Here is a 25,872-nt window from a genome sequence, read left to right as displayed (position 1 = left end):
TCAACCCGTTCTAACCAATCTGAATAATGAAAAAAGTACATTCGAAGACGAACTATTTAAAAAAAACATTTATTTTTAAAAAAATATTACAAAAATAATACAATTAATATTTGTATAAAATCAATTTTGTCCAAACCGTGAAATATAATACACCGCACACTTGTTTTAACTTATTTTTCGATGGTAATTTAACAGTAGTAAATGCACTTTATCTCAGATTTTTCAATGATGAAGTCTTTGACACTTATAAAAATAAAAAATACGAGTTTATAATAATATAAAACATAGTTTCTTTTAATATTATATAAATCGAAATATCCTTTTTACTTTAAGGTTATCTTCGTTTAGAGGGCTGACTTCCTAACTCCCCTTATATGTTTCGCCGTTTGCTGAAAAAAAAGATTTAATGAATTAAAAAATAGTTTTTTTTAAATAATTTGTAGGTATTGGATGAGAGATAAACCTAAGAGGCCCTGGACAGAGAATTAGTGTGATTTTGTATGAATGTCATTGAAGCCAAATCTAGGGAGGGTATAGAGTTACAAAAGGTGCTACTGCGCTCTAACATCTCGCCGAAACTTGTTCCAATATTAGAACGCGATAAGTTTAAACACGTTTCGCTAGTTTTAGTTAGAGCTTTGGGAGAGTTGGAGGTCAGTTGGAGGTAAAAAAGCGGAAACTATTTTTTCGTTTCATGTCTCATCTGCATTATAATACATCAATGAACGTGAGTTGAAATTGCCTGGCAGCAATCTTGAATGGCTAACTTTTGCATTGATTTATACTCAAAGTGGTGCATAATAAACTATTTTTGTGATTTCATTTTTGGTGTATTTGATGAGACAAGGAATAGGATATGTCATCAAAAAAAATTAATGTGTTTTGGCATTTTTCATACATATTCCCTCTAATCGCGTAGCTTCAAATTGTTCTTGATTTGCTCCTTCCAGGTTTTTGTAGGTCCATAGGATGAGTAATAAATTATGGGAAGAATTATTCAACACTTTTGGAGATACTATGGAAAATCACTTTCAAAATTGGATCACACATAATTAAAATGAAGAATTAACTCAAAAATCTAATCATGAAACAATCGTAAGACATTGTATCACCAAAAGTTATGACCAAGTAGTTGCCCCAGTAGAAACAACCCAGAGGTACGCCGAGGAAGAGGTGGCCAGACTTAGGTGGAGTTAGATTGGTCAGACTGCACTACGGGAATGAAGGTGGACAGGAGCTGAATGGTGAGGGATCAGAACCAGTCCCACCTTTGGGCGTAGCACTGTTATGAAGAGATATTATACATACCGTAATTACCGAGCTTTGGTCACTTCCTTCGTTGGCGATGACCCGTCCCTTGGTGTACTTGCTATCGCTAGATGCGTAGTGGCATGATATGGCTTTTCGGTAATTCTGAAAATTAAACAATTCATTCATGCAAATGAAATTATGTAAAGATTTAAAGGCATACGGCTGATATTATGATCATTGTAACTTCTCTCTTTCTTTCTCATATGCGAAAAAAGTACGTAATTCTAGCTTTACACTGGTAAGTTAAATTTGCAAATTTTGTGAGCTTTTCAGAAGTCACTTACAAGGGCGTTTCCACATTCGTCCAACCTATGGTACCTAATTAAAGCTCAGATAAGTTTTTCGGAAGATTAATGTATGTAAGTGCTCACAGCAACCGATTTTTCGCCGTTAGAAGGCTTTCCGTCAACGTGTTTTGAACATTTTCAATGTAATGGTTGCCGCTGAATTTAACTTTTGACAGTTGAGTCAGTTCATAATAAATCGATCACCATAAGCATAGCTACTGAATTTATCGCGAAATCGTTTATTTTCAGGTGTATAAACAGTTTTGATAAATAATCACACTTCGTGTGTGAAAAACATTTAAAAAGGGATTAATTGAACTCGATTAGATCTCTCACAAACTCAACCCACTCATAACTTATTTAGGGCTTGATCGGTAAATGACTTACAATATCGTTTTCGTTGTTATATTTGACATGTAAGCTGCTTAAATAAGTCACTTACGAGAATAAACTATGATTGTAGCGATAGCGGCTGCCCAACAGAAAGAGATGTTGCAACGGAACGCTTAGCGTAATGCTAAGACGATGTTATTGCTATTCTTAAATTTTTATTCTTTTACTTCTCCACTTTTTTTCCTTCTTTTCTCTCTCTTTTTTTTGAACAAAATATCTACTCTAATTTGTCCAAATTTTGACTGTCCTAAAACGGGAACTCCTCCTAGTTGCACAGTCTTTACAAATGTACAGTATGTAGATCTTGTACTAAATAAATAAATAAAATAAAATGTATAATAACTCCTTAGCGGATAAACTTACGTTAGTGTTGTTCGGTCCAGATCCATGAATTAGCAGTGGATGGAATAGTATCGTATCTCCAGAATTCATCGACAGGTAAACTCTTTCCGTTTCTGGTATAACACTGTCATAATTGGTTATGCCATAGCACTGCGACTTCCCCTGTGAAATTTAATACAAAGTGCAAGCTTTAGAAGAAATCTTTTATATAATAATAACACACGAACACCCTGGTAGGTAGATACTGGTTATCCTAGCGAGGTGTTCACAAAATAAATAAAAAAACACTAATTCATAATACACAAAAACCTTGCACAACAATGTTTTAAGATTGTTTCTGTCAACGATTCCGTGTTTATAGAAATCATAGACATATGAATATTAATCATATGTCTATGATAGAAATAAACTTTCAACGTTACGAACCAAATCAAAATCGGTAAATGCAGGTATGCAAAAATGATACACGGTTAATACTCAGTTCCACAAAAATGAGATGCAACTATTTCGGTAACCAGAAATGGAAATTAGTGCATTTTAATGTCTTAAGGTTACTTTTTATTTACTTATTTAACCCAAAGAATGAACCTAAGAACCTAAAACAGGTTCTCAATTTTTAGTTTTAGTTCTTAGTTTTCGAATAAGAAAAAACAAAGTTGCGAGGAGCGAGGAGGCGGCGAGACCATCTCCTTTTCTGTGATTTGTCAATAAAAGAATCTGCCAGTGAACAGACAACTTCACTCACATTGTAATATCATTATTTAGTCCTCGATGATAAAATCTGCTTATGAATTACCTTTTCCTTTAATCCTTTTTACAAAGGCGCACAAATTGCTGGCTGCTTGATTATCAAAAATACGAGCTTGTTTTCAAATTCGAATATTTCGTTGCACTATATAGTTAGACACTTTTAAAAATGTGTTATAATTTACCCACCTCACTTATTTTTAGCGTCGCTATGCCAGGCGGTTCGTTATAACGACCCATCAGACCCTGCGCAGAAAGTTCCACAATGGACTGCGCTGCAAAACCGTTTCCTTACTTAAACTAATAATTCCTCCTCATGTACCCTTAAAAATTGAATATAACAACCTGCAAATCCTGATACAGGAGAAATATCTTGGGCTGTGCATTGATAAACACCTAACTTTTACACAGCATATTCAAGATTTTAAAGATAACATCACCCCCTTGATTAGCGTATTTAGCCGGATATCATATCTGTTACCAAATAAAATTTTAAAAAAGGTCCTATATTATAGCCTCGTACACTCACATTTAAACTACTTGATTGAAATCTTGGGAAATACATGTGAAACATATAAATGAACTAAAGGTAACACAAAACAAAGTAATCAAAAAGCTATTTCATTTCAAACCTAGAACATCAACAAAAAAATTATACATGGAAACAAAACTATTAAAATTAAGAAAATTATATGAATATAATACATGTCTCCTTATTTACAAAATAAATAATAAACTCATACATACAAATACAGAACTCATTAAAACGTCCCAAGTACACACATACTTTACACGGCAACACGATAAAATACATTTAACCCTTAAATGCATACTGTTGCAAAAGTGCAACATACCGTTCAAACCACCTTTAACTCTTTGGTGTATACTTAATGCATGCCGTTTTAGAATTATTAAGTTCACGGTAATATATTTTATCGAGTGGCATCACCTTTTTTTTCTTTCGCGAATGTCAAATGTCACTTTTTCTTTAACAAAGTGAAGATTCTCGAAAATTGGTTGGAGGTTAGAATTACAGTTTGGTTTTGCTGTTATTATTTTGATTTTCTTAGGTAAGTAGATACAATAATACAATACTTATATGTAATAACTCGTATTTTTCCGGTAGACTTATTAGTTTTGAGAATTTTTTTTTTTTTTTTTTCATACGTAAATTGTTCATATTATTTTTTATTAAATACATGGTGTTGTAAATCTGCAACAATTTTTTTTTTTATCAAATATCATTAAAAAATTACAAAAAAAAAAAAATTCTTTATATTTCCTTGCATATGCATGTAAATATCTACAAAATATTTTTTTTTCCAAAAAAATTAATAAATCATGCATTTAAGGGTTAAACACCATACATACTCACTATCGCAAGCAATACATTGGTTACGAGGGGAGCAACATATATAATTGCCTCCCAGACGAAATTAAAAATGAAAAAAGTGTAGGTACATTTAAAAAAATATATGTTCAGTTTTATGCTCAACCAACAAAACAATGAAAGTGAATAATATCGTTGTGTAATATATTTATGTGTAATGTATTTGTTATTTCTAGTTAAATAAGTGAAAAGTGTAATTTTCTTTTATCTAGAATAAAAAATAAAATAAAACTTTACTTTTGGTGTCTGGTTATTTCAATGTCCGCTCTTCGGCGGTCAACTTACGAAATCTGGTGCCTGTTTCTAAAAATGTTGTCACGTTGTTTGCCTCCAGCTCGTCGAAATGATATCCAGATTTGATGTTAGGGCAAATCTATCAATTTGGATGGCTATGCTCTGTGTAGTTTAATATGAATACAGTACCTACCTAAGAAAGCAACGAATGAATGCAGTGTAATTTCTAAACCGGGTTCAGACGTTTCAATTTTAGTTGACCAACTTGTATTGAACGACAAGATTTCTAACTCCATATGCTTTCAAGTAACGAGTTGATCAACTAAAATCGAAACCTCTGAAAACGCTATGAGGGCTGATACATTTGGTGTGATTTGTACCTGTCCCTCGCATTTGCTGTGTTGACATAAGTCTTCTTTGTGACTTCCTGGCACCACATAGAGGCAGCCGTTGTCCTTGAAGACGGGGTCTATTGCAGTCCAACTTGCTACTATATTGTTTGCCGGACGATAGTGGATATAATGGAGATCCTGAAAACATTAGGTAAACATGTAAAACAATGCTTATATCTTATAACCATAGATATTAGAAACAATGGATATTCCATGAATCATTAAATATGAAATCGCATGCTCAAAGGCGTTAAGGTGAGGACAAAGATATCTGAATACGAATGCAATTCAAAAAGGAATCTTAAAGACCACTCTGAAAGTACCCATAAGAACGTATTCGATTGAAATTTTCAATAGTTTTAATGTACCAAATGTTCAACAAATATACGCCAAAAATATACTATTAAAACATACGGAATTCTCTACTAAACCTCGTATTCATACTAGATCGAATCAAAATGACATTCTAAGTTGACATTCAAAGATCTTACATTTATTTTGCAACAAAAATCATAAATTCAATAATTGACAGCCATGAACTATTATACTTGATTTCTTTACATATACCTTGCAAACCAACATTGAGGCATTATCTACCGTTCTATTGTGATAACTCCAACACAGAATCTCAATTCGCCGTATACAAAATTTGGGTAATGACTATAAAGATGTTGTTGATATATGCAACACATCATTCACCAAATATAAACAAGTTTATTTCAGATTGAAGAATATCATATATAATATAATTTAACTATAGAAACTAAGTAGCTCTCTTTATCTTACCTAAGTTTTATCTTACTTAAGTTTTGTAATTTTCCTAGTATTATATTTTTCCATCTTGCTTGGTGGAGCGTCTAGTTTCCACTTTATTTCGTTTTGACATTGTTTTTGTTTAAGATGTTGTGTTTTATTATGTCTTCTATTTTCTTTTTGATTTTGTTTTTTGATTTTACTTTGATTTTGTTTTCTTTTTGATTTTGTTGTGTTCTTTGTAAAAAAATAATAATAATATAAATAAATAAATAAAACTCAGCAACCCTTCTCTTTCCCCAGATATAAAACGAATCAAAAAGTTGAGTATGAACAGGGTCCGCCCTGAACAAACGTAACTAACAACAACAACTCCAAGTAACAGATAGGAAATCGTTGTAATCAATTATATTTGGATTTTCAAAATATAATTTTCAATTATACATATTTTGTTTTCGTGTAGCGCCGTTTTTATAAGAAATAATCTCAAGTACGATGTGTTAAAGTAAATGATGTATTATCAGCGCCTTTGCAATTGAAGCGGACTGCTCCGATTGCGCCCGCAAAGGGCCGGCCCTGATTATAAATCAAGATTAAAAATCTGGTTAAAAGAGGTTAACGAAATAACTCTGAAAAAGACATTAAAACAACAAATAAGACAAATAAAGTAAGAACTAAATAAATTTAGTCCGCCTCAGCACATGACACCCTAGTGAGGAGGACTAATAAATACAATTGTAGAAGCTAGAAACACACTTGTCACACGCAACGAATCCTACGTATCGTACGCATCCTACGCAACGCGCGCCGATCTGCGCTGTCCAGAGTGGCGAGTAGGCGTGGGACGTATGAACGAAAGATGAATTTGGTGGAAGGCCTTCCAACGTGTTAATTTGAACTTAAAGGTTATGTTTACATAACCGTTTATTATCGCGATGATTCAAATTTGCGTTGAGTGTGCACATTGGTATGGGAGCGTAGTTTTGCACCCCCCGTGTCCATTTTTGTAAAAAATCATTTCAAGATCCATGCATACGATATCTGATAGTATTATTGTCCCAGCGTCTGGACGATGTAGGCCCTCTGATTGATCAAATTCATATTATGTGATTCGGATAAATTCTGCATTGGGGGTCTGCAGGCAAAAAATACCAATCTGCCCCTCAATTTTAAGCAACCGTAAGGTTCATTTCGGTTTGCAGGCAGACTGGATACAAAAAAAATAAGACATTAAAAATTAAGACACGATTTCATACTGAAAAAGAATCGCCACATGTAATACGATAATTCTTCAAAAATATCGTTTCTCCTCATATAATTTTTGGATAATATCGAAGAAAATATGTTTTAGAAAGTTTATAATCCATTGGATTAATTAAATTACAGTGAAAATTATCCACAATTACGTGATTACGTTTGACGTTTGACGAAAAAAGCACGCGTTCATTCAATATGGCCGGCAATAGCTGGCCGACACAGAGCGCACCTCTGGCGGTGTAAAAACTAACCAAATAACTGGCGCGAATATTTAAATATGCAAAATTACTTGACCATTAAGCGTTTCATAAGAAGATTTCTTCTGGAAGTTTATTTAAACTTTGCAATGGCATTTTTCATTATTATTTATAATTTTTTTTGCTTATTAATTATATCTGATTTTCTATTGACATGTTTCATAATTTCTAAAATTTAAAAATTATTTATTTGCGATGGTTTAATCCTGATTGTTTATTTATATCTTAAGAAATAGGGTAAAAATACCGTTTGAAGAGAATATGTTTATTTTTTTTATTTAGTATTTCAACTTTCAATTTATTAGAATAACCGTTATTAAATGTTATTTGTCTTATGAATATATTGTTTTATGGTTTTATGCATTTTTTTTCAGGTCTTAAAATACTTCACACAGGATATAAAGCATCACAAATAAATAATTTCGAAATTTTAGAAATAAGAGAACATGTTTATAAAAGTAGATATAATTAACAAGAGATTTTTTTTATAAACTCTCTTTTAAATATTTTCCCACTTAACTGGTCTTTCATATTGTAATTCCCATAGACATATGAATATTAGTAGACCTGCCCTAAGTGATTAAAAGCGTATTATCCCCACTCCCCATACCGGTTCCATTGAGCCGGCTGGGCTCGCGTACGGCCTCAAGTGATATTTGAAAACGTGACGTCATCATTCTTGTGCGAACTATGGTCGAGGCATCATCGGTTCATTTTACGAAATAACACGGCAAAATGTTTACTTGTACTATGAAAACTGGTAAAAATAGATGCGAAAAAAGAGAATAAACCCAATTGTCGTATTACATTCCATATATAAGCATTATTTTATTTTATTTTAAGCATATTCACATCGTATAATATGAATCAGTTGTTACTATCACATCGAGAAACGTCTGGACGCGAAACACAAAGCTGGTTGGTTGCTGGGAAGTAAATTATGAACATTTATAAAAGTGTCTTAACTAAATACTCTGAAACTAACTACGACTCTGAATATAGAAGCTGCCTTACTTTGCCGAATTTGGACTTCGCAAATTTGTTCATAACGTGGCGAGTAATTTGCGCTCCCATGTAAAAATGTCTATTCATTCAAAGCAGATTTTACTTTTAAGAAGTAAATGGTGATATTATAATGCGAGATGCCTATTTACTGTCAGATTGATTTATTGACGAATCACAGTCATCTTCACTCCCTTCGTTCTTCAACAGTTGATTTTACCCCTCGCCTTTATCTTCTCGTCTATTAATTCCTATGTCTGTGGTAATTCCGAATTCTTTTAAACCCAGCCTACTCTTACCCCTCCCCCCTCCTTCCACTTCTTTTTTCCAATTGAAATCTATATTTAATTTTTGACTTCGGTGTATACTTCGTTCATGAAACATGTATTGGTTGTTTATAATAAAGTGATGTTAAAAAAGTTATTTGTTTTTTAATAAAATAAAGTTTAATAGGATAATATTATTTTATCTATTTCCATTGTATATCAATGCATACGTACATAATAAAATGTAAACATTATATTTATTTATTAATTGGACAATTTGCATAGCGCCGCTTTTGTGAGATATCACCTCAGGGGCGCTATATTGTAATAATCTACCTTTATATATAGATTTTTACTCTCCTGATGAAGGTGTATATATATTCTAACTTTAAACTTTATTAGATACAGTAACAGTTTTAGGTAAAGATTTACCACCAGTTGGAGTAAAATTTACACCTTTTAATTAAACCGACTGTTAATCTCATCGCACAATTACCCTCCTTTTATCCATAAACACGGGTACAATTAATTAATATGTAATAATCTATTATTTCAGTCAACTTTGTTATAACTATCTTTAATTGTTGTGACAAACTATAACGATATTGATTCAACTTTTAGACATTGACGGTTGTAACACATATTTAAGCACTGCAAGTCTCCTATGAGCAAATTATATTAGGTACCATAACAGTTAATATCAGTGCCGTGCAAGAAGTGCCGCCCGCAGGGCCTAGCAGCAAAAACCCGCGGAGCGGGTTTTTAACTGCTAGTATAACTTATAATCTGTGAGATTCGGACTTGTAAATGCCCGGAGGAAATGGAAGGTTCCACGCCTATTGTTTGTGGGCATTTGTGGTTATTTTAGGTAGTAAATTCATGGTTTAATTTATTTATTTTTATTATTTTGATACATGATTTAGAGAGTACATGTGGTTTTTTGTGATATTTCACCCTCCATGCTAGGGTTGACCTTGTGTTATGGCGGGTGAATTTTACAGATTGCGGACATAGAATCTATACATTACTATAATATAAAATAGAGAAATAAGAAAAATGATGTAAATCTAGCTTGGGTTGCAAGAAGAGGATGGAGAAGTTAGAGAATTATAAGAAGATGAAAAATTTGAGAAATTATTAGTAAATAGATCACACTAATTAATTATGTACACACTACCGCTAAGTTAAGGAACAAGGATATATTATGTTTTGTATGAAAGGTGATTAAATTGATAAGAGTGTGTTGTATTTAGTCTATGTAGAGTGTAGAATGAATGGGTCTTGTAGTTGTAATGTATTCCGTGTGTAAGGATCCATTTCGTAATTTGTTTTTTAAAGGAATGGGGTTGACTCACGGTTTTTAGGTTTTCAGGTATAAGGTTAAAGATTTTAGGAGCTAGGAAGAAAAATTGTCTTTGAGCTGACGTGGTATGTAGCGAAGGTACTTTGTAGTGACCGTTGGTTATTGTTCTGATGTAGTTGTGTTGTAAGAGAGTTTTATTTTTATATTTGAACAGGAAATGTATTAGCGAAAATTTTAGGTGGAGTTGTCGTACGTTTAAGACCTTATACTCTATGAGGAATCGAGTGGAGGGGTATCTTGTCGGTCGCTTGTTAATGACATGTATTACTATTTTTGGGCTATTATTAAGTATGTAATATTTTAACTTTTAAAACATGCCATATTAGAAATCAACAAAAATTGATTTATAATTAAAAAATCAATGATTTTCTTCTTAAAAATGGATCGTTTCGGATGGAGAGCTCGAAAAAATTCATGTAATGGTTGCCGGTAAGTATCATCTGTCAAATATTTAAACAAAACAAATACGCATTTCGAATAAAAACTAAGGAATTCATGTTCAACATTGCGAGCCGAAGCAGCGAGCCTATTTACTAGTTAGTGAACATCTGCTCTGCAACTCGCCGAGACGGACCGAGGCCGTCCGAGTACACCCGAGCGCAGCCGAGGGGGGCCGAGCGGGAGAGTGTGACCGAGGAGCTTCCCTCGCCTCCCCGTGACTCGCATTCCTCCATTCCTCGTGTCGCTTCGACGGAGCTCGGTACAGTGCTCTACGCCAGTTTTTAGCTTGTTATTTTGTGCCCGAGTCTATGTACGAGACACCCGAGCGAGCGGCCATCGCGCGAACACAATACGCCATATTGCCGCTTGAAAGTATTGGTGCACATCGCGTCACGAGTTAATGCGCTCTCATACAAATAGTCCAGTCAAGATGTACATCCGTGCTTGCAAAAGGTCCAGTCATTCTGAATTTTTTATATGTTGTTAGGACCTAAACCAGTATTAAAAAAAAATTTTTGCAACTTCGAAAGTGCTGTGCGAGCGGCGGTGGACCTAAAAAACCAGGAAATTTTCGGATTTTTTTCAGTTTTTGCTCAATATCTCAGTAAAGGAAGGGTTTGACTGGTGTAGTCGGTATACATACTTTTAAAGTAAACTAAATTTGCTATAATTTTAGACCAAAGCAAGCTATATAAAGCCATTGGTTTTAAAGATACAGTTCTTCAAAAATAGGCAATTTTTTCCAAAAAGTGAAATTTTTTCGAAATGGTCACTTATTTTGTAAAATAATTTATAAAATACGCATCTCACGTCAAATATTGTATGAAATAAAGTTGTTGTAAATTTAATAAACTTTTATTTGAGACTAAATTTATATCTGTAGACTAAACGGTTCTCTCAAAAATGGCAGATAACCAAAAACAGTCATAAGTGGGTTTTGGGTGAAATGCAAATAAACTGTTCTCGCGTCATTTTATGGTTTTATTGTGCTGTGAAGTAAATCCATTAATCATCGTGGGTTTATCCTAGGGTTATAATATAATTACGACTATTTCAAATTTCAAGTACCCATTAGTACCTATACCCATGGGTACCCATATGAATGGGCACGCATATTCACGAGCTGTTCGAGCCCACATTTTGGCAAACCTCACACTGGCTAGCATTGTTTTTTTATGAGGTTGACATAACTCCTGAGGAGCGAGACGAGACTGAAAAATTGCTGCGAGACACTGAAAGGTCTCTCACTATATCAGCAGAAGAAATTGATACCTACCAAATACTAAAGGCAAAATTTAAAAGTGCCTTGGAGAAAATTAAAGCGAATGGTCCAACATCACAGTTGTGGGTCCAATACTTTCGTATGACCACTTTGATAAAACTATTCATCCAGGCAGAGCGTTCTGGTGATTGGAACCTTCATTTGTACACTGTCCACAAGATGCTCCCTTTTTTCCACGCAGCTGGACATTTTTTGTATGCTAAGAGCGCGCACCTCTACATTCAGGATATGATGGCTCTACAAGATCGGATGGATAAAAGTGAATACGACATGTTCACAAAAGGATCCTTCACCATTTGCCGGTCTGACAAGTTTTGGTCTGGGTTGTGGTCAGACCTAACAATTGAGCAGAAGCTGATGCGATCCATGAAAACCTACGGTGGGTTGACCCAAGGAAGAGGAATCTCCGAAAGTGTTCTGGCAAGGTGGACAACAGGAATGGTGTTTATGTTGAACATTTGTGAAGAACTGGAAAGTTTTTGCAGCTTATCATGTCATACTAGAGAGCAGCATGTAGACATGAGACCTTCTCGAATCATCCGAGATAATAGTGATGTGGAAAAACTAAAAAACTGGTTTGCTCTCCACCCTCCATTTACCAAAACTGACAGTTTAATTTCTATCAGTAGTGGTTTACTGGCAGGTCCTGAAATTAATTGCCACACAGCCCAGAGAGTTGGAACGGAAGGAGTAATGAAAATTGTGGGGAAAATGTACGACAAGGTAGTAATAAAACGGAAAAATAAAGTTACCACGCTGACATCGATCACCTCAATTGTTAAACTGCCGGACAAAAACAGAAGAGTGGCTGTGGATCCGCTCACAATTTTTCAGCGAGTGTGTATTGCAAAGAAATCTGAACAGGATTTACAGGATGACTTCAAGTATGAGTTGGCCCCGTTCCCGATGTCTCTGTTCAATAAACAAGGGATGCGCAAGGGCACAAAATCTACTCTGTACTCTGCCTTCACTCCTCTTTCCAGCCACACGCCGATAGATGCCAGCACTCACGTCATTTTGGATGTTGGCTACCTCTTGCACAAGGTCGTGTGGCAGCGGAAAAGCACGGTTCGAGCACTTTTGGCGCGTTATACCACCTACGTCCGAAACCACTTTGGGAAGAACGTCTCCATCGTTTTTGACGGCTACCCCGAAGATGCTACAAAAAAAACACCAAAACAGCGGAACGACTCCGGCGATACGCAGCTCATTCCAGCTACGAATTGACTTTCGATGAATCCACAGTAATTCAAATTGCTCAAGAGCATGTTTTGGGCAATGAAAACAATAAGAGACGCCCTATAAACTCTTCTCTGTGACGCCTTTCAGAAGGAGGGAGTAGAAGTGGCTGTTGCCGAAGAAGATGCTGATCGAGAGATCGTCATGATGGCCTTATCAAAAAGAGCAGATGCCGATCGGGTCGTCATAGTGGGAGAAGATGTCTGCTCGTTCTTCTCAATGGTTTAGGCGCTGAAGAGACAAACGTCTATCTTCAGAAGAGCACGAAGGGTGAAGCCGGTTGCTCTCACTACTCTACGACCTCCTACAATAACCAGGACTCCCGACAATTACCAGGAACGGTACTATTTATCCACGCATTTGCCGGGTGCGATACCACCTCAGCACCGTTTGGCCAAGGAAAGACCAAAATCAGCACACTTCTGAGCAAGAGTGAACCACTTGCTGAGCAAGTGGAGGTCTTCCTTCGGCCAGACTCTACCCCACAAGCCGTGAGTGAAGCAGGCATCAAGTGCTTCGTGGCTCTATATGGGGGTGACATCGCGAGGGATACTTTGGATTTCCTGAGGTATAAGACGTTTGTCACTTCAACAAACATAAACCTCGCCCGTTTGCCACTGACGGAAAATGCTGCAGGCCACCATGCAGCAAGGTGCTACCTCCAAGTGCAGAAGTGGCGGGGAGTCAACTTGAATCCCACTGAATGGGGGTGGAAGCTGTCTTCTCAAGGACTCACCCCCATCCCCACCACGATGGATCCCGCACCTCCTGCCCTTTTGCGAAAAATTTCGTGTAAATGCAATAAAGGATGCTCTGGGAGCTGCTCGTGTAGAAAGGCTGGGCTCCACTGCTCAGTCCTCTGTCAGTCATACGGTGGCAAATTTTGCATTAGCGTCCCGGATGTGGAGCTGAAATGCTCGGACGATGAAGATGACCAGACTACAGACTGGGCGCGTCTCCCAGCTAAGATAAAAAGAAAGACATGATTTGGCAACCAAGACACAATACCTACATGATTTATATTAGTTTCATTTTTTGTGTACATGTAATTTGTCCTTATAGTATGTACCATGATGTTTGTACAAGCATTTTGGTATGTAGGTATATAAAACAATGTTTGAAGATGACGTAATTCCCGATAGATGTAATATCTTTTCTTTTTTTCATCAAAAATCTGTTAACCGTTTGATAAATAAAACCATAAAAAGACGTGAGAACAGTTTATTTGCAATTCACCCAAAATCCACTTATGACTGTTTTTGGTTATCTGTCATTTTTGAGAGAATCGTTAAGTCTACAGATATAAATCTAATTTCAAATGAAAGCTAATTAAATTTACAACAACTTTATTTCATACAATATTTGACGTGAGATGCGTATTTTAGAAATTATTTTACAAAATAAGTGACCACTTCGAAAAAATTTCACTTTTTGGAAAAAATTGCCTATTTTTGAAGAACTGTATCTTGAAAACCAATGGCTTTATATAGCTTAATTTGGTCTCAAATTATAGCAAATTTAGTCTTCTTTAAAAGTATGTTTGACAACTACACCGGTCAGACCCTTCCTTTACTGAGATATTGAGCAAAAACTGAAAAAAATCCGAAAATTTCCTGGTTTTTTAGGTCCACCGCCGCTCGCACAGCACTTTCGAAGTTGCAAAATTTTTTTTTTAATACTGGTTTAGGTCCTAACAACATATAAAAAATTCAGAATGACTGGACCTTTTGCAAGCACAACCCCCTTTTCATGTTTAACTTGACTGGACTAAAAAGTCTGCAACTAAAAATGAAAGTATAAGTGCGTATCGCGTCACGAATTCAACGTACTTGTGATTTATTAACGAGCGGGACTATTTCACACAGTAAATACGCTTTCATAATTATATTATACCCGTCTGCAGCTAATAACAAAAGTGCATATCGCGTCACGAAAAAGTGCGTATCGCGTTAAAAACACAACATTGATAGCAGTATCCTTGTAATTAACGAGTGTAATGTTCACAGAGAACGGCTCTCTTAAAAATCTATCTGCTGCTAGAAACTAAATTTGAAGTGCGTACCGCGTCACGAATTTAATGATTATATAAATATTGTTGTACTTAATTACAGAATCTGAAGACTTAAGGGAATAAATAATACACATTCATGTCCGTCTTCAGCTAGAGAATAAATGTTAGTATAAGTGCATATCGCGTCACTGGTAAATACGCATGTCTAAAGTTTGAAACAAATTCAACATTGGTAACAATATTGTTGTACCTACTAATTAGCGAGTTGACCACTACTGATATCAAAAGTGCGTATCGCGTCATCGGTAAAACGAAAGTCACGAAATCAAAATTGATGACAATATCATCATGAGTGAGTGGACTAACGAATTCACACTGAACTTCTTGAGGTATTATCGAAGCGAGCCCATTTTATGGGATCAAAATCATGTTTTCCGCAAGGATAAAAAAAAAGTATATGACGCCTGGGTTAGGTTAAGCGCGTGTCTGGTAATACCGGTGGAAGAATTGAAGAAGAAGAAGGACTCGGTGATGGCTACCTTCAGAAGTTACCTGCGCAAGAAGAAAATGAAGAGGGCATCCTTTAAAAACGGTGACGACGTTTACAAGCCAGTCTGGTTTGCCTATGAAACTATGTTGGAGTTCCTTGGTGACAGAAATATCCTTGCACCAAATTCCGTAAGTTAAATTAAATAATAAGGTAGTCGCGTTTACGCCAATGTTAAATCCATAGAGCTACAATTAGAGGCGCTACTGCGTACTGTACATGTACATCTGTTAGAACGCGATAAGCGGTGCGCGTAGACTGTTTTAGTTAGAGCGTTGGAAGAGTTGAAGGTCAATTGGAGGTAAACAAGCGGAACCTATTTTTTGTCTCATCTAAATATAACACATCAATGGTTGAGTCGCGTTGTGTCATACATGCCACCAAATGACACTCTACAAAACTATAAAACTCGTTATATCTTCTTCTATATTATGGTCACACGTATGCCCCTTACTTATAAACACGGTTTAAATATAACGCGACGCGTAATGTCGGAACATTGAAAAGTTAACTTCAAGGCGTCAGTATAGTTAAAACTAAAGCCGACTTTACCATGCCAACATTAACTAGCGAATAAACAATTCTTATACGTTTAACCGGTGTATAAGAATATAATTAATAAGATGGATATGATTATATATCATATTTATGTTGAAAGAGCTCAACTTATATATGCCTAGCGTTTATACTTGTGTGGATTACAATGCACTTTTTGATGCTCCGAAAGCGAGGACTTCTGCCTATCAGAATGCGTCAATCAACTCTGCATCCTGCATTGACCATCGATGTTTTCAATGTCATTTACAGCAGTTCATAAATAATCATTTAAGAGAGAACAACAAGATTTATATTTAAAAGTTTACTTCAAAAATGGTGAATCTATTTAAATTTTTTTTAAATAAATATCTAATCTGACAGATAATGTTACTAAAATGTAGATCATTTAATGATCTAAAATGTAGTTAACTGCTCTAAAAATGTGTGGATTATTTCTCGTTTAATTTTTTTATTCTGATTCCACCAAAAATGTCTCATTTTCATTTAAAATGGTTGATTTAAAAATATCTAAAATGGCCAAAACCTAAATGGTTTTTATTGGCTCTGTGTGTAACGACGCTGCCAACTGATATAACTAATTAGCCAGTTTTAAAATTTGACAAATCTGAAATAATGCAAGTGCCGACCTATCAACTGTCCCTCTTCCACACATCACAATTACTAACTACACTTTGCAGATGACGGCTTCTAAAGTGATAAAAAGTGTGACTAATGAACGCTGTGTTGTTATTTTAGGTTGAACCTGCAAACCCCGAGGTGAAACAGGAAACAAACCATGACGTACAGCAGGAAACTAGCTCTAACGAAGAAGAAGAAATAGCTGCAGATCCACTATTCACACCAGCAACCCGCACCAGAAGAACAACTGCTCGGAAAGCATTTCGCCGAAGAGAAAATCCTCCTGAACTCCAAGAAGCTGGGATACAAATGAAGGAGGCATTTAGTACCCTCAGAAGTGCTATCAATAAGAGAAGCAATGAAGAAGACGAATGCGATCTATTTGCCAGAATTCTTGCAAAAAAATTGAGGAAGTTACCAGAGCATGAAAGAGAATTGTTCATGTATGAGATAGACGGGATGTTCATCAATAGATCGCGACACCTTAATCGTCCACAATCCAATTCACCAACGCATACCTCGAATCGTCCCTCTTCTTTTAATTCAGATCTTCTAGCCATACAAATTTCGAGCCAAGATTCGTCGCCCCCAGTCATCTTTCCAGAGATTTCCCATGCTTTGTAATGTTTAAACATTGATCTATTTACATCCTCATTCACGACTTCGATAACGTATTCAGACACTTCAAGTACGACCATTATTCTTGATGATTGAATATGAAACATTGAATATTATTAATTGGAGACGCTTGCAACTGTGATCAATAGAGAACCTAATATCCTCAAAGTTATATTGCGTAGTTTTGCTGGAATTGCTTCCCATTATCCTTTACTTCTTTTCGACACAATTGAAGACGTCACCGAACAATGATTTATGACACATTTTGAGTTTTATTTATTAAAGTGTGCTACATTAATGCACTTGAGAGTTACAATGTGTTGAAATATGCCCTTTGTTAGAACAACATTGGACATAATAGTACCTGTCTAATACAGATCCCCCACCGGGAGAATTGGTGCAACGATCCAGATTCATAAAGTGGCTCAGAACACTGTTTTTATGTAAAATTTATTTGGCTTTTGGGAGTTACGCCCTGTTGCGCCTCCTCCTTTAGTTGAAATTTTGTGATATAATATTATAATATGTACCTAGGCAAAAACATAACTTAATATTCATAGGTATATTATGCGCACATATAAAAAAGGGTCACGGAAGCTTCTTCTTCCATATTGTAAGTGTGATATTTTGAAATACAGAACTAATTGATATCATATTAATGTTGGTTAATTTATTTATTGGGGTTATCAGGTAGAATCTAAATCATAGTTGATTGATTCATTTATTATATCAGTAAGTCCGTTTACACATTAAATGAGAAATAGAATGGGACTCAAAATGCTACCTTGTGGAATTCCATATTTTTCGTTACTGGTGACTTTATTTACTCGAACTACCTGTTTCCTGTTTTTTATGTGTGGAATCTAGTATACTTACTTGATGTGGAGGATAAATAGAAGTCCCTGGGGCCTTGTTGATCAGCGCACTGTGCAGTGCCATGATGTTGGGGCCGACGATACTCTCCACATAACTCAGAAGATTTGTATGTTCTGTGTATTTGGAAAAAATTCTGTCAGCAAGAATGTTTTGTATCTGAAAGAAGACCACAAGCACAATAAACAAAATGGATTTTTGCACAGTAGTTTCAACACGCTTTTTTATAATTGAATTTTGAAAATATAGTTCAAATGTTAGGCCTTCATTTCTTTTTTCATGCCAAATAAATAAATAATTCTAAGTTCTGGTTCAAACAACCGAGGGATTTACAAACCTTATTGTACACTACTCTGTTTTCTGTATCAGAAAACATTCTAGATACTTCCTTCGTTAAATTTTTCCCATCCAAACTCTCCCTTCCGTTGCAAATATCGTGAAAATGAGTCCTAAAACGATACATAATATATTTTTTTTAAATGAACTTAGTTACGTATTACAATTTATTCTCTTCGTCACAATACTAGTCTAGTCGTAAATAAATTACGTAATGCAATAGCAAAAAAATACTTATATAGAAACAAAATGGTATATACTCCCGGATAGAGAAAATGTTCCGAGGTAGAATCTTGGTCCTAATCTTTATTTTATTTTATTGTTAATATCAGTGCAGACGAAGTTAATTTTATTTAACCAAACAAGAAACAAAAAATAAAAAGTAGCAGTCGCAACTGGGGATCGGACCCTGGACCTGGACCGGGATAATTCTAACCACTGAGCTACTAAGATATGATTTTCCGTAATTTTTATCGATATTTTATTTATTTAATCGAGTAACTATTGTTTATTTAATCGAGTAAATTTACATATCTTTTTATTTTGATTTGAAAACCCGTGGTCTTTGGGGCCGGGGCCCAGGAGTTTACAGCTCTTCCACGGAAACATAAAAAAGTAAAATATATTTTTAGTCACCTGCACTCTTCCAAGATTGATGTTTCGATTAAACGATTGACCTGCAGAAATCCATTTTCTTCATAAAAAGCGCGTTCCCTTTCTTGCAAGATTCCTTTGTCTCTAGTTAAATTGTACGATACCCTAAAAGCATATATAATAATCAACTTTATTTTTATGTAACACGTACATTACACATATGCTATGTAATGCAATTGTAACATTACACATGTCTATATATAACTAGCTGTGCCCCGCCTCGCGTTGCTATGGCTCAGTCTTCCTTTGCAGACACAAAACAATAGCGCGTCTTACTTTTACGTACAACAGCGCCCTTGAGGTGATTTCGCACAAAAACGGCGCTATACAAATCATCCAAATTTCATATAAACTTCCGATTTAGTTGTCCGGGTTAAGTCTTCCCCAAAGGAAAAACTTAACCCTTCCACTCACTTTTCCACAAATGATCAGCTAGTCAATCAACACTATGTAAGTGCATTATATAAGTAAAATAAATACAAAACAATACAAGAACAACAACACGTCAAATCACCAGATATCAAATGGGAAAAAAAATTCACCGTCTCCAGATATTTTCATATCAGAGGGTTCGGCTCGGTAGAACTTCTAACAGGGCCTATAAATCCTACTGATCCCTCAACATAAATATTTAAAAAATCTTTTGTTATCCTACATGTATTCAAAATGACCGACTTTTGCATCTTTATATATAAATTTTTTGATAGATCTAATACGCCTAAATTTTTAATTAGAGAGCTAGGTATAATGCCAGTAGCCGAAATAACGAATGGTAATATTTTTATAGTCTGAGAATGCCAAATTCTTTTTATTTCGTTTCCTAAATCTGTGTATTTTCTTATTTTTTCACTAACAGATTTTTGAATATTACAGGAATTTGGAATAGCAACATCAATGATATAAGTTATTTTTTTAATTTTGTCATGTAAAACTATATCGGGTCTATTATGACTAATCGCTCGGTCTGTTAGTATAGTTTTATCATAATATATTTTATAAAATTCGTTTTCTAAAAATGAATTTGGTTCGTATTCATAATATGGTACTACATTACGGCAGTCAATCAAGTTATGTTTAATTACCAAATTTTGGTGAATTATTTTTAAAACTTGATTGTGCCTAAATGTATACTCGGACGGTGCTAATATAGAACATCCCGATATAATATGTTCTATAGTTTCCGGAAAAGCCAAACATTTTCTACACAAATCATCAATTTGATTTGTATCTTTGATTATATGCTTTCTATAATTTTTAGTATTAATGACTCTATCCTGAATTGCAAGCATAAATCCTTCTATTTCTGCGCTCAACTCTCCAATACTCAACCATTTGTTTGACTTAATTTTGTCAACATACGTTTGGTTGAGATAATTGAAGTGTTTTGCGTGTAAAATTTTATTTGACCAGGAATCTAATAATTCCTGGTTGGGATTTATAAAAATGTTGGCATTCTCATCGTATAAATTTAAAGGTGTAATATTTCTATCTGGCTTGCAAATTATTTTGTGCATTTCTGAGCTATGAGCTTTCCTATGGAAAAAAGTTCTTAGCATTTCCACCTGATTATGTTTCAAAGAAGTTATTTTGACTATACCTCTACCTCCTAAATTTCTAGGTAAATTAACTCGTTCTATAGCTGAATTTGGATGATGGCAATTAAACTTTGTTAGCGTAGTTCTAATTAATCTTTCTAAGTTATCTAAATCTGTATTAGACCATTTAATTATGCCAAATGAGTACGTTAATAGAGGTATTGCCCAAGTATTTATTGCTTTTACTAAATTTTTAGCAGATAGATTGCATTTTAAAATTTTCCTTATCCTAGTTTGAAATTTAATCCTAATATCATTTTTAATACTACTATGGTCTAATCTATTTGATTGTGGGTATCCTAAATACTTATAAACCTCATCCCTTTTCATACTAGTAATTTGGAAATTTCTAAATATACTCTCGTCCCCATCTACAATTTTGCCTTTCTCTATATGGATCGTTCTACATTTATTATTATTATTTATGGCCCTGTTTTTCAAAAACCTGCCATCTGACATCTATATAAAATATGTATATAAAACACACGCGTATTCGGTGAAAATTTTCGAAGATTGTTTAGTTAACAGACAAATTACTGGATTATGTCTATCAAATCTTGGCTTAGTGATTTATAGGATAAAACGACCATAAAAACTCACAAAAGGATTGACTAGTATTAAACATCGTCTACACGTTACAAAAAAACCCTCCCCAAAGTTGTAACAAAAACCCTCTATTCAAAATAATATCGAAATTATAATTATGGTAATTGAAATTAAATAAAATGTGGATATCAGCGTAACAAATCAATGATGTTAAAAACTTTGTTCATCGGACTTTTTTCGGTGTGATTGGTCATTGAAGACAAGTCAATGTAATATTAAAAGCAATCAAATTGATGAAAACTTACGGGTTTTGGACAATTTTCATGACGCTTTTTTTTTTGAAGAGATCTGGCACATCATTTTATTTTAAAACAATAAATTTAATATTAATTACAGTCTTAGGACAATTTCCGTACCATTTGGGTGTCAATATATTATGTTAAATACTGGAGCTTATTTGGCCATATTTTTCCCAATTTCCAAAACTCCCGAGTTTAATGTGCCAATTTCAAGAAATATATTAAAAGTTGGGAAATATTTCAAAAGCCCCCGCATTTTCGTAACTGCGATATTCATTGAGATAACAGTTTTATACAGGATGTCTCCCATCTCTGTACAATGCTCTAATAAAAACAAGCTTATTCAGTTTTAATATTTTTTCAATAAAAATACCCGTGAATGTTTATTTTACACAAGTTCTGTAATGTATTGTGTATCAATGTATTCGTTATTGAATTATCTGCTTATCTCAAAGTCCTAAAATGAAAAGTAAGATCTTAAGGCGATGCCATACGTAGTAATGCAAAATCATGTGTTTTTGGTTTGAAAATTTAGTCGCCTAGAAATTTTTCAGATGGTTTAATTAAATACTGCGAGTAGAATACATCTTGACCTTTGAAATAATCGAGTATTTTTAGATAAGATTTTTTATAAGCCAGAAAAAAATCATGTAAAGGCCTATGAAAACTGCTTTAAAGTTCAAAATCTCCTACTTACGAACCCATTTTTGGTTATGATTTTATTGTATAATGGGGCAAATTAAGTTATTTATAAAATAATCGAAAAAAAATTAAATATTTATGCCTGAACATCCACAAAATAAGATAAAAGGCACTTTTTGGCCATGTTTTTTTCTTGCATAAATCAAAAAAGGCGGATGGTGTTATACGGGAATTTAAACCTTATCGCCATCTACGTAAGGGTTGTTATTGATATCTGCTCAATTTAAAATATTACACGACGTAGTGCATCGCCTTAAAGTTTAGTTCAATTAGAACCTGCCAAAAATGTTCTTTTTCGGCGCCGTACCATGAGAGTTAGATATTATCGTGATATGTGTATTATTAATTCAGTTCGAGTGATTCGCAACAAAGAAATAGATATAATTTTTAATATCCTATGATAGCTTTAGTCGGACAAATTACCATTAAAAAAAATATATATATACATGGTGTCCGGAAACTCGTAGTGCAAGCCGGAAACTGGAGAATGTATACCACACGGGGAACCTAAATAAACATAAAGTTTTTTGATTTGAGCATTTTTATAAAAAAAAAAAAAACAACAAAAAAATATTTTTCGGCTATTTCAGGGTTCAAATTTTTTCGTCATTATTTGTTTTACTTTTAAATAGTTTTAATTAGTTGGGTACTTTGATCTTCAGTAATAATTTATAAGAATTTGATCAAAAAAAAAATCAACTTCTGACTCGATTTACTCGAAAACGAAAGCTCAAATAAAAAAAATATATACTACAAAATCGACTCCAAATGTGATGTAGATTCACCAGTTTCCCGCTTGTACTACGAGTTTCCGGACACCATGTATATAAGTGAAAACGAAGACGCGATATTTGCGGTTTTCGTAGGTATGTTCTGTTATTTTTTTTAATTAACATTGTAATGCGTAATGTTTTTAATCCTACTATATTTTTAAACATTGTTTTCAGTTCTATTGAACTTTAAATACATGCTCGCAAAATTTCCTGTAGTAAGTACAATTATAAACTATTTTGTTAACAATCAAACATCTAAATGCATTTTCAAGCCGTTTATGTCTTTGAAAGCGATTAGTCAAGTTAATACAAGGTTAAAAGCAATAAGTTCAGTATTACTTACAGGCTTTAAACAATTCTCGTGCCATTTGGGTGTTTCTAAGAGATCTAGCATGTCAATATATGTTAAAAGCAATAAGTTCAATATTACTTACAGCTTATAGGCTTTTATTACTTTTCATGCCTTTTAGGTGTTTTGGAAGCGATTAGTCAAGTCAATACAAGGTTAAAAGCGATAAGTTCAATATTACTTATAGGCTTTAGACAATTTTTGCGCCGTTTGGCTGTTTTCGAAGAGATTTGGCATGTCAATATATGTTGAAAGCAATAAGTTCAAAATACTCCGGGTCTTTGGACAATTTTCATGTGATTTAGGTGTTTTGAAAGCGATTAGTCAAGTCAATACAAGGTTAAAAGCAAGAAGTTCAATATGGTGACCGGATAAATCATCTAAATGATAATTCATCACATTTGTAAAAAGTTATATAAAGTCATGGAAAGTGATGAAACAAAAACTTTATTAACTGGGTTAAGTATTAGGTTTTCCAATAAGAGGTGTTATTTTAAGAGCACCATGTAAGACCACCATTCAGAATTGAAACGTTGCTCCAAATGGCTTTAGCCATGTTTAGTGACTAGATCTGAATAGCCAGGTACTTCCCCACCTTCCTCTTTCCCTTCCCCACTTACCTTCAGCCTCACAACATCCCCCAATTGGGGATGCCATAGTCTCACTGGCTCCAGACGGGAGCAGTTGGGACTCTTGTGAGGTATTCACTATAAAAAAAATAAAAAATTGAATAGCCCGCTATTTCGGTAGATTTTGAATCTGTCATTTTTTTACATTTGACAAGTAGAAACTACGCCATTAACAAAAATGGAACGATACACGCTTCAACAATGCATTGAAATTATTAAAATTCACTTGAGTGAATCAAATGCAAATCATCTTGAGTGATGAGGCCCATTTCCACCTCGGTGGCTTCGTCAACAAGCAAAATTGTCGCATCTGGGGCTCGGAAAACCCAAGAGTTATTGTTGAAAAGCCTCCTTCTCCTCAACGTGTGACTTTTTGGTTCGGTTTATGGTCCGGCGGAGTCATTGGACCTTACTTTTACGAAAATGAGGCTGGAGCAACAGTTACTGTGAATGGATTGCGCTATCGAGAGATGATTAATGATTTTTCATGGCCGGAATTGAATGGTATTGATCTGGACAGCGTTTACTTTCAACAAGACGGCGCTACGTACCACACAAGCAACGAAACCATTGATCTTTTACGATTGAATATCAAAATAACACCTCTTATTGGAAAACCCTGTAAGTTAGGTTAGGTTTAAATCTAGGTTTTTTCATTGTTTCTAATGACTTTATATCACTTTTTAAAGGTGTGTTGAATTGTCACTGTGTTGAGTTATCATGGAACCGTTCAATATAACTTACAGGCTTTAGAAAACTTTCGTGCCATTTGGATGTTTTGGAAACTATTAGTTAAGTCAATATAAGGTTAAAAGTAAAAAGTCCTATATTACTCACGGGTTTTTGGATATTTTAATGCCATCTAAGTGTTTTCGAAGCTCTTCCATACGAAAGACACTCATTTTAATATATTTATTGTGACAGTTCCCTGTCGCACAACCTAGCACAAACCAATTCACTATCTACCGGTAACTAATATCTATTATCAGGTGATATCTCAGCCAAAAGATTAGAGAGCTGCTTACCTTCCTCTTATCAATTTAACATGTCATGAAATCGAAGGCATTCTGAGAAAGGAATCTTTTTATGAATCTATATATAAGAATTATCGTCAAATTTGTATAGATGGGTACTTGACTAGCGAGAGAATGAAAAATAATAATTTTTAATATTTCCCTTTTTATCTTGTTACATTTGGCAAACCCGCAACTGTTTACCGCACTTCCGTAAGTCAAACTGAGATTATGGACTTAAAATTTACATTGACAGATTACATGTTAATATGTGTTTGCATTGAAATTATGCAACGATTAACATCTAGTGTTTCGAGCTCTGAGGCCCGGTATACCTATCAGTTGATTTTAAGTTCGGCTTGGTTGGAATGTCGAGTTTAGCGCGACTAACATAATCCGTACATACCTAGGTCGGAAGCCTAGATATCAGCAACATTACAGGTATTGTCTATGATTTTAATATAGGAATAACATCAGGAGATCGAGAGCTTTCAAAATTTCAAATGTTTTAGGCTTAATTTAATGTTCTAACTCACGATTTTTGTTGTTTGTTTTTGGGGTGTTATGCCGTGTTGCGCTAACTCCTTCTTTAGCCGACGTTTCGGACAGCGTTGCAGTGTCCATCATCAGGGCAGATCCGGTAGATCCGAAGATGTGTGCAGTGTGATGCAGTGTCCATCCGAAGATGGACACTGCAACGCTGTCCGAAACGTCGGCTAAAGAAGGAGTTAGCGCAACACGGCATAACACCCCAAAAACAAACAACAAAAATGCTTTTGGCCGTGAGAATCTAAA

The 25,872-nt window shown here is 34.7% G+C and overlaps 2 protein-coding genes across 3 annotated transcripts; one reads left to right on the top strand and one right to left on the bottom strand.

Moving 5' to 3' along the window:
• Positions 1 to 193: 193 nt before the first annotated feature.
• LOC149411859 (phytanoyl-CoA dioxygenase, peroxisomal-like) lies at positions 194 to 25,488 on the bottom strand. 2 transcript variants are annotated; one of them, XM_089646510.1, is made up of 8 exons: positions 25,090 to 25,488; positions 19,154 to 19,276; positions 18,519 to 18,630; positions 18,185 to 18,340; positions 5,085 to 5,234; positions 2,355 to 2,495; positions 1,309 to 1,413; positions 194 to 389 (listed from the first exon to the last, which is right to left on the bottom strand). In XM_089646510.1, the coding sequence occupies exons 3-8, from the start codon at positions 18,555 to 18,557 to the stop codon at positions 345 to 347; spliced, it is 636 nt and encodes a 211-aa protein (XP_089502636.1). In that variant the 5' UTR covers positions 18,558 to 18,630; positions 19,154 to 19,276; positions 25,090 to 25,488; the 3' UTR covers positions 194 to 344. The 2 variants fall into 2 exon arrangements, with proteins under 2 accessions (XP_089502636.1, XP_089502635.1); XM_089646509.1 differs by lacking the exon at positions 25,090 to 25,488 and adding an exon at positions 24,902 to 25,073.
• LOC149411860 (uncharacterized) lies at positions 14,682 to 18,168 on the top strand. The gene is made up of 2 exons (XM_089646511.1): positions 14,682 to 15,645; positions 16,808 to 18,168. The coding sequence occupies exons 1-2, from the start codon at positions 15,316 to 15,318 to the stop codon at positions 17,312 to 17,314; spliced, it is 837 nt and encodes a 278-aa protein (XP_089502637.1). The 5' UTR covers positions 14,682 to 15,315; the 3' UTR covers positions 17,315 to 18,168.
• Positions 25,489 to 25,872: the final 384 nt, after the last annotated feature.

This window comes from Hesperophylax consimilis, chromosome 24 (genome assembly GCF_061612785.1).
Source record: "Hesperophylax consimilis isolate HC1 chromosome 24, BYU_Hcon_1.0, whole genome shotgun sequence".
NCBI lineage: Eukaryota > Metazoa > Arthropoda > Insecta > Trichoptera > Limnephilidae > Hesperophylax > Hesperophylax consimilis.
This window is presented reverse-complemented; position numbering and strand designations above follow the sequence as displayed.

Excerpts from the sequence above, each read along its gene's own strand:
- LOC149411860 (XM_089646511.1), top strand. The coding sequence starts at position 15,316 with ATGAGTGAGTGGACTAACGAATTCACACTGAACTTCTTGAGGTATTAT. Across the intron at positions 15,646-16,807 it reads ATATCCTTGCACCAAATTCC|GTTGAACCTGCAAACCCCGA; the intron begins GTAAGTTAAATT and ends TTGTTATTTTAG.
- LOC149411859 (XM_089646509.1), bottom strand. The coding sequence starts at position 24,966 with ATGAGTGTCTTTCGTATGGAAGAGCTTCGAAAACACTTAGATGGCATT. Across the intron at positions 19,277-24,901 it reads ATTAAAATATCCAAAAACCC|GGTATCGTACAATTTAACTA; the intron begins GTGAGTAATATA and ends ATATGCTTTTAG. Across the intron at positions 18,341-18,518 it reads ACAGAGTAGTGTACAATAAG|ATACAAAACATTCTTGCTGA; the intron begins GTTTGTAAATCC and ends GTCTTCTTTCAG.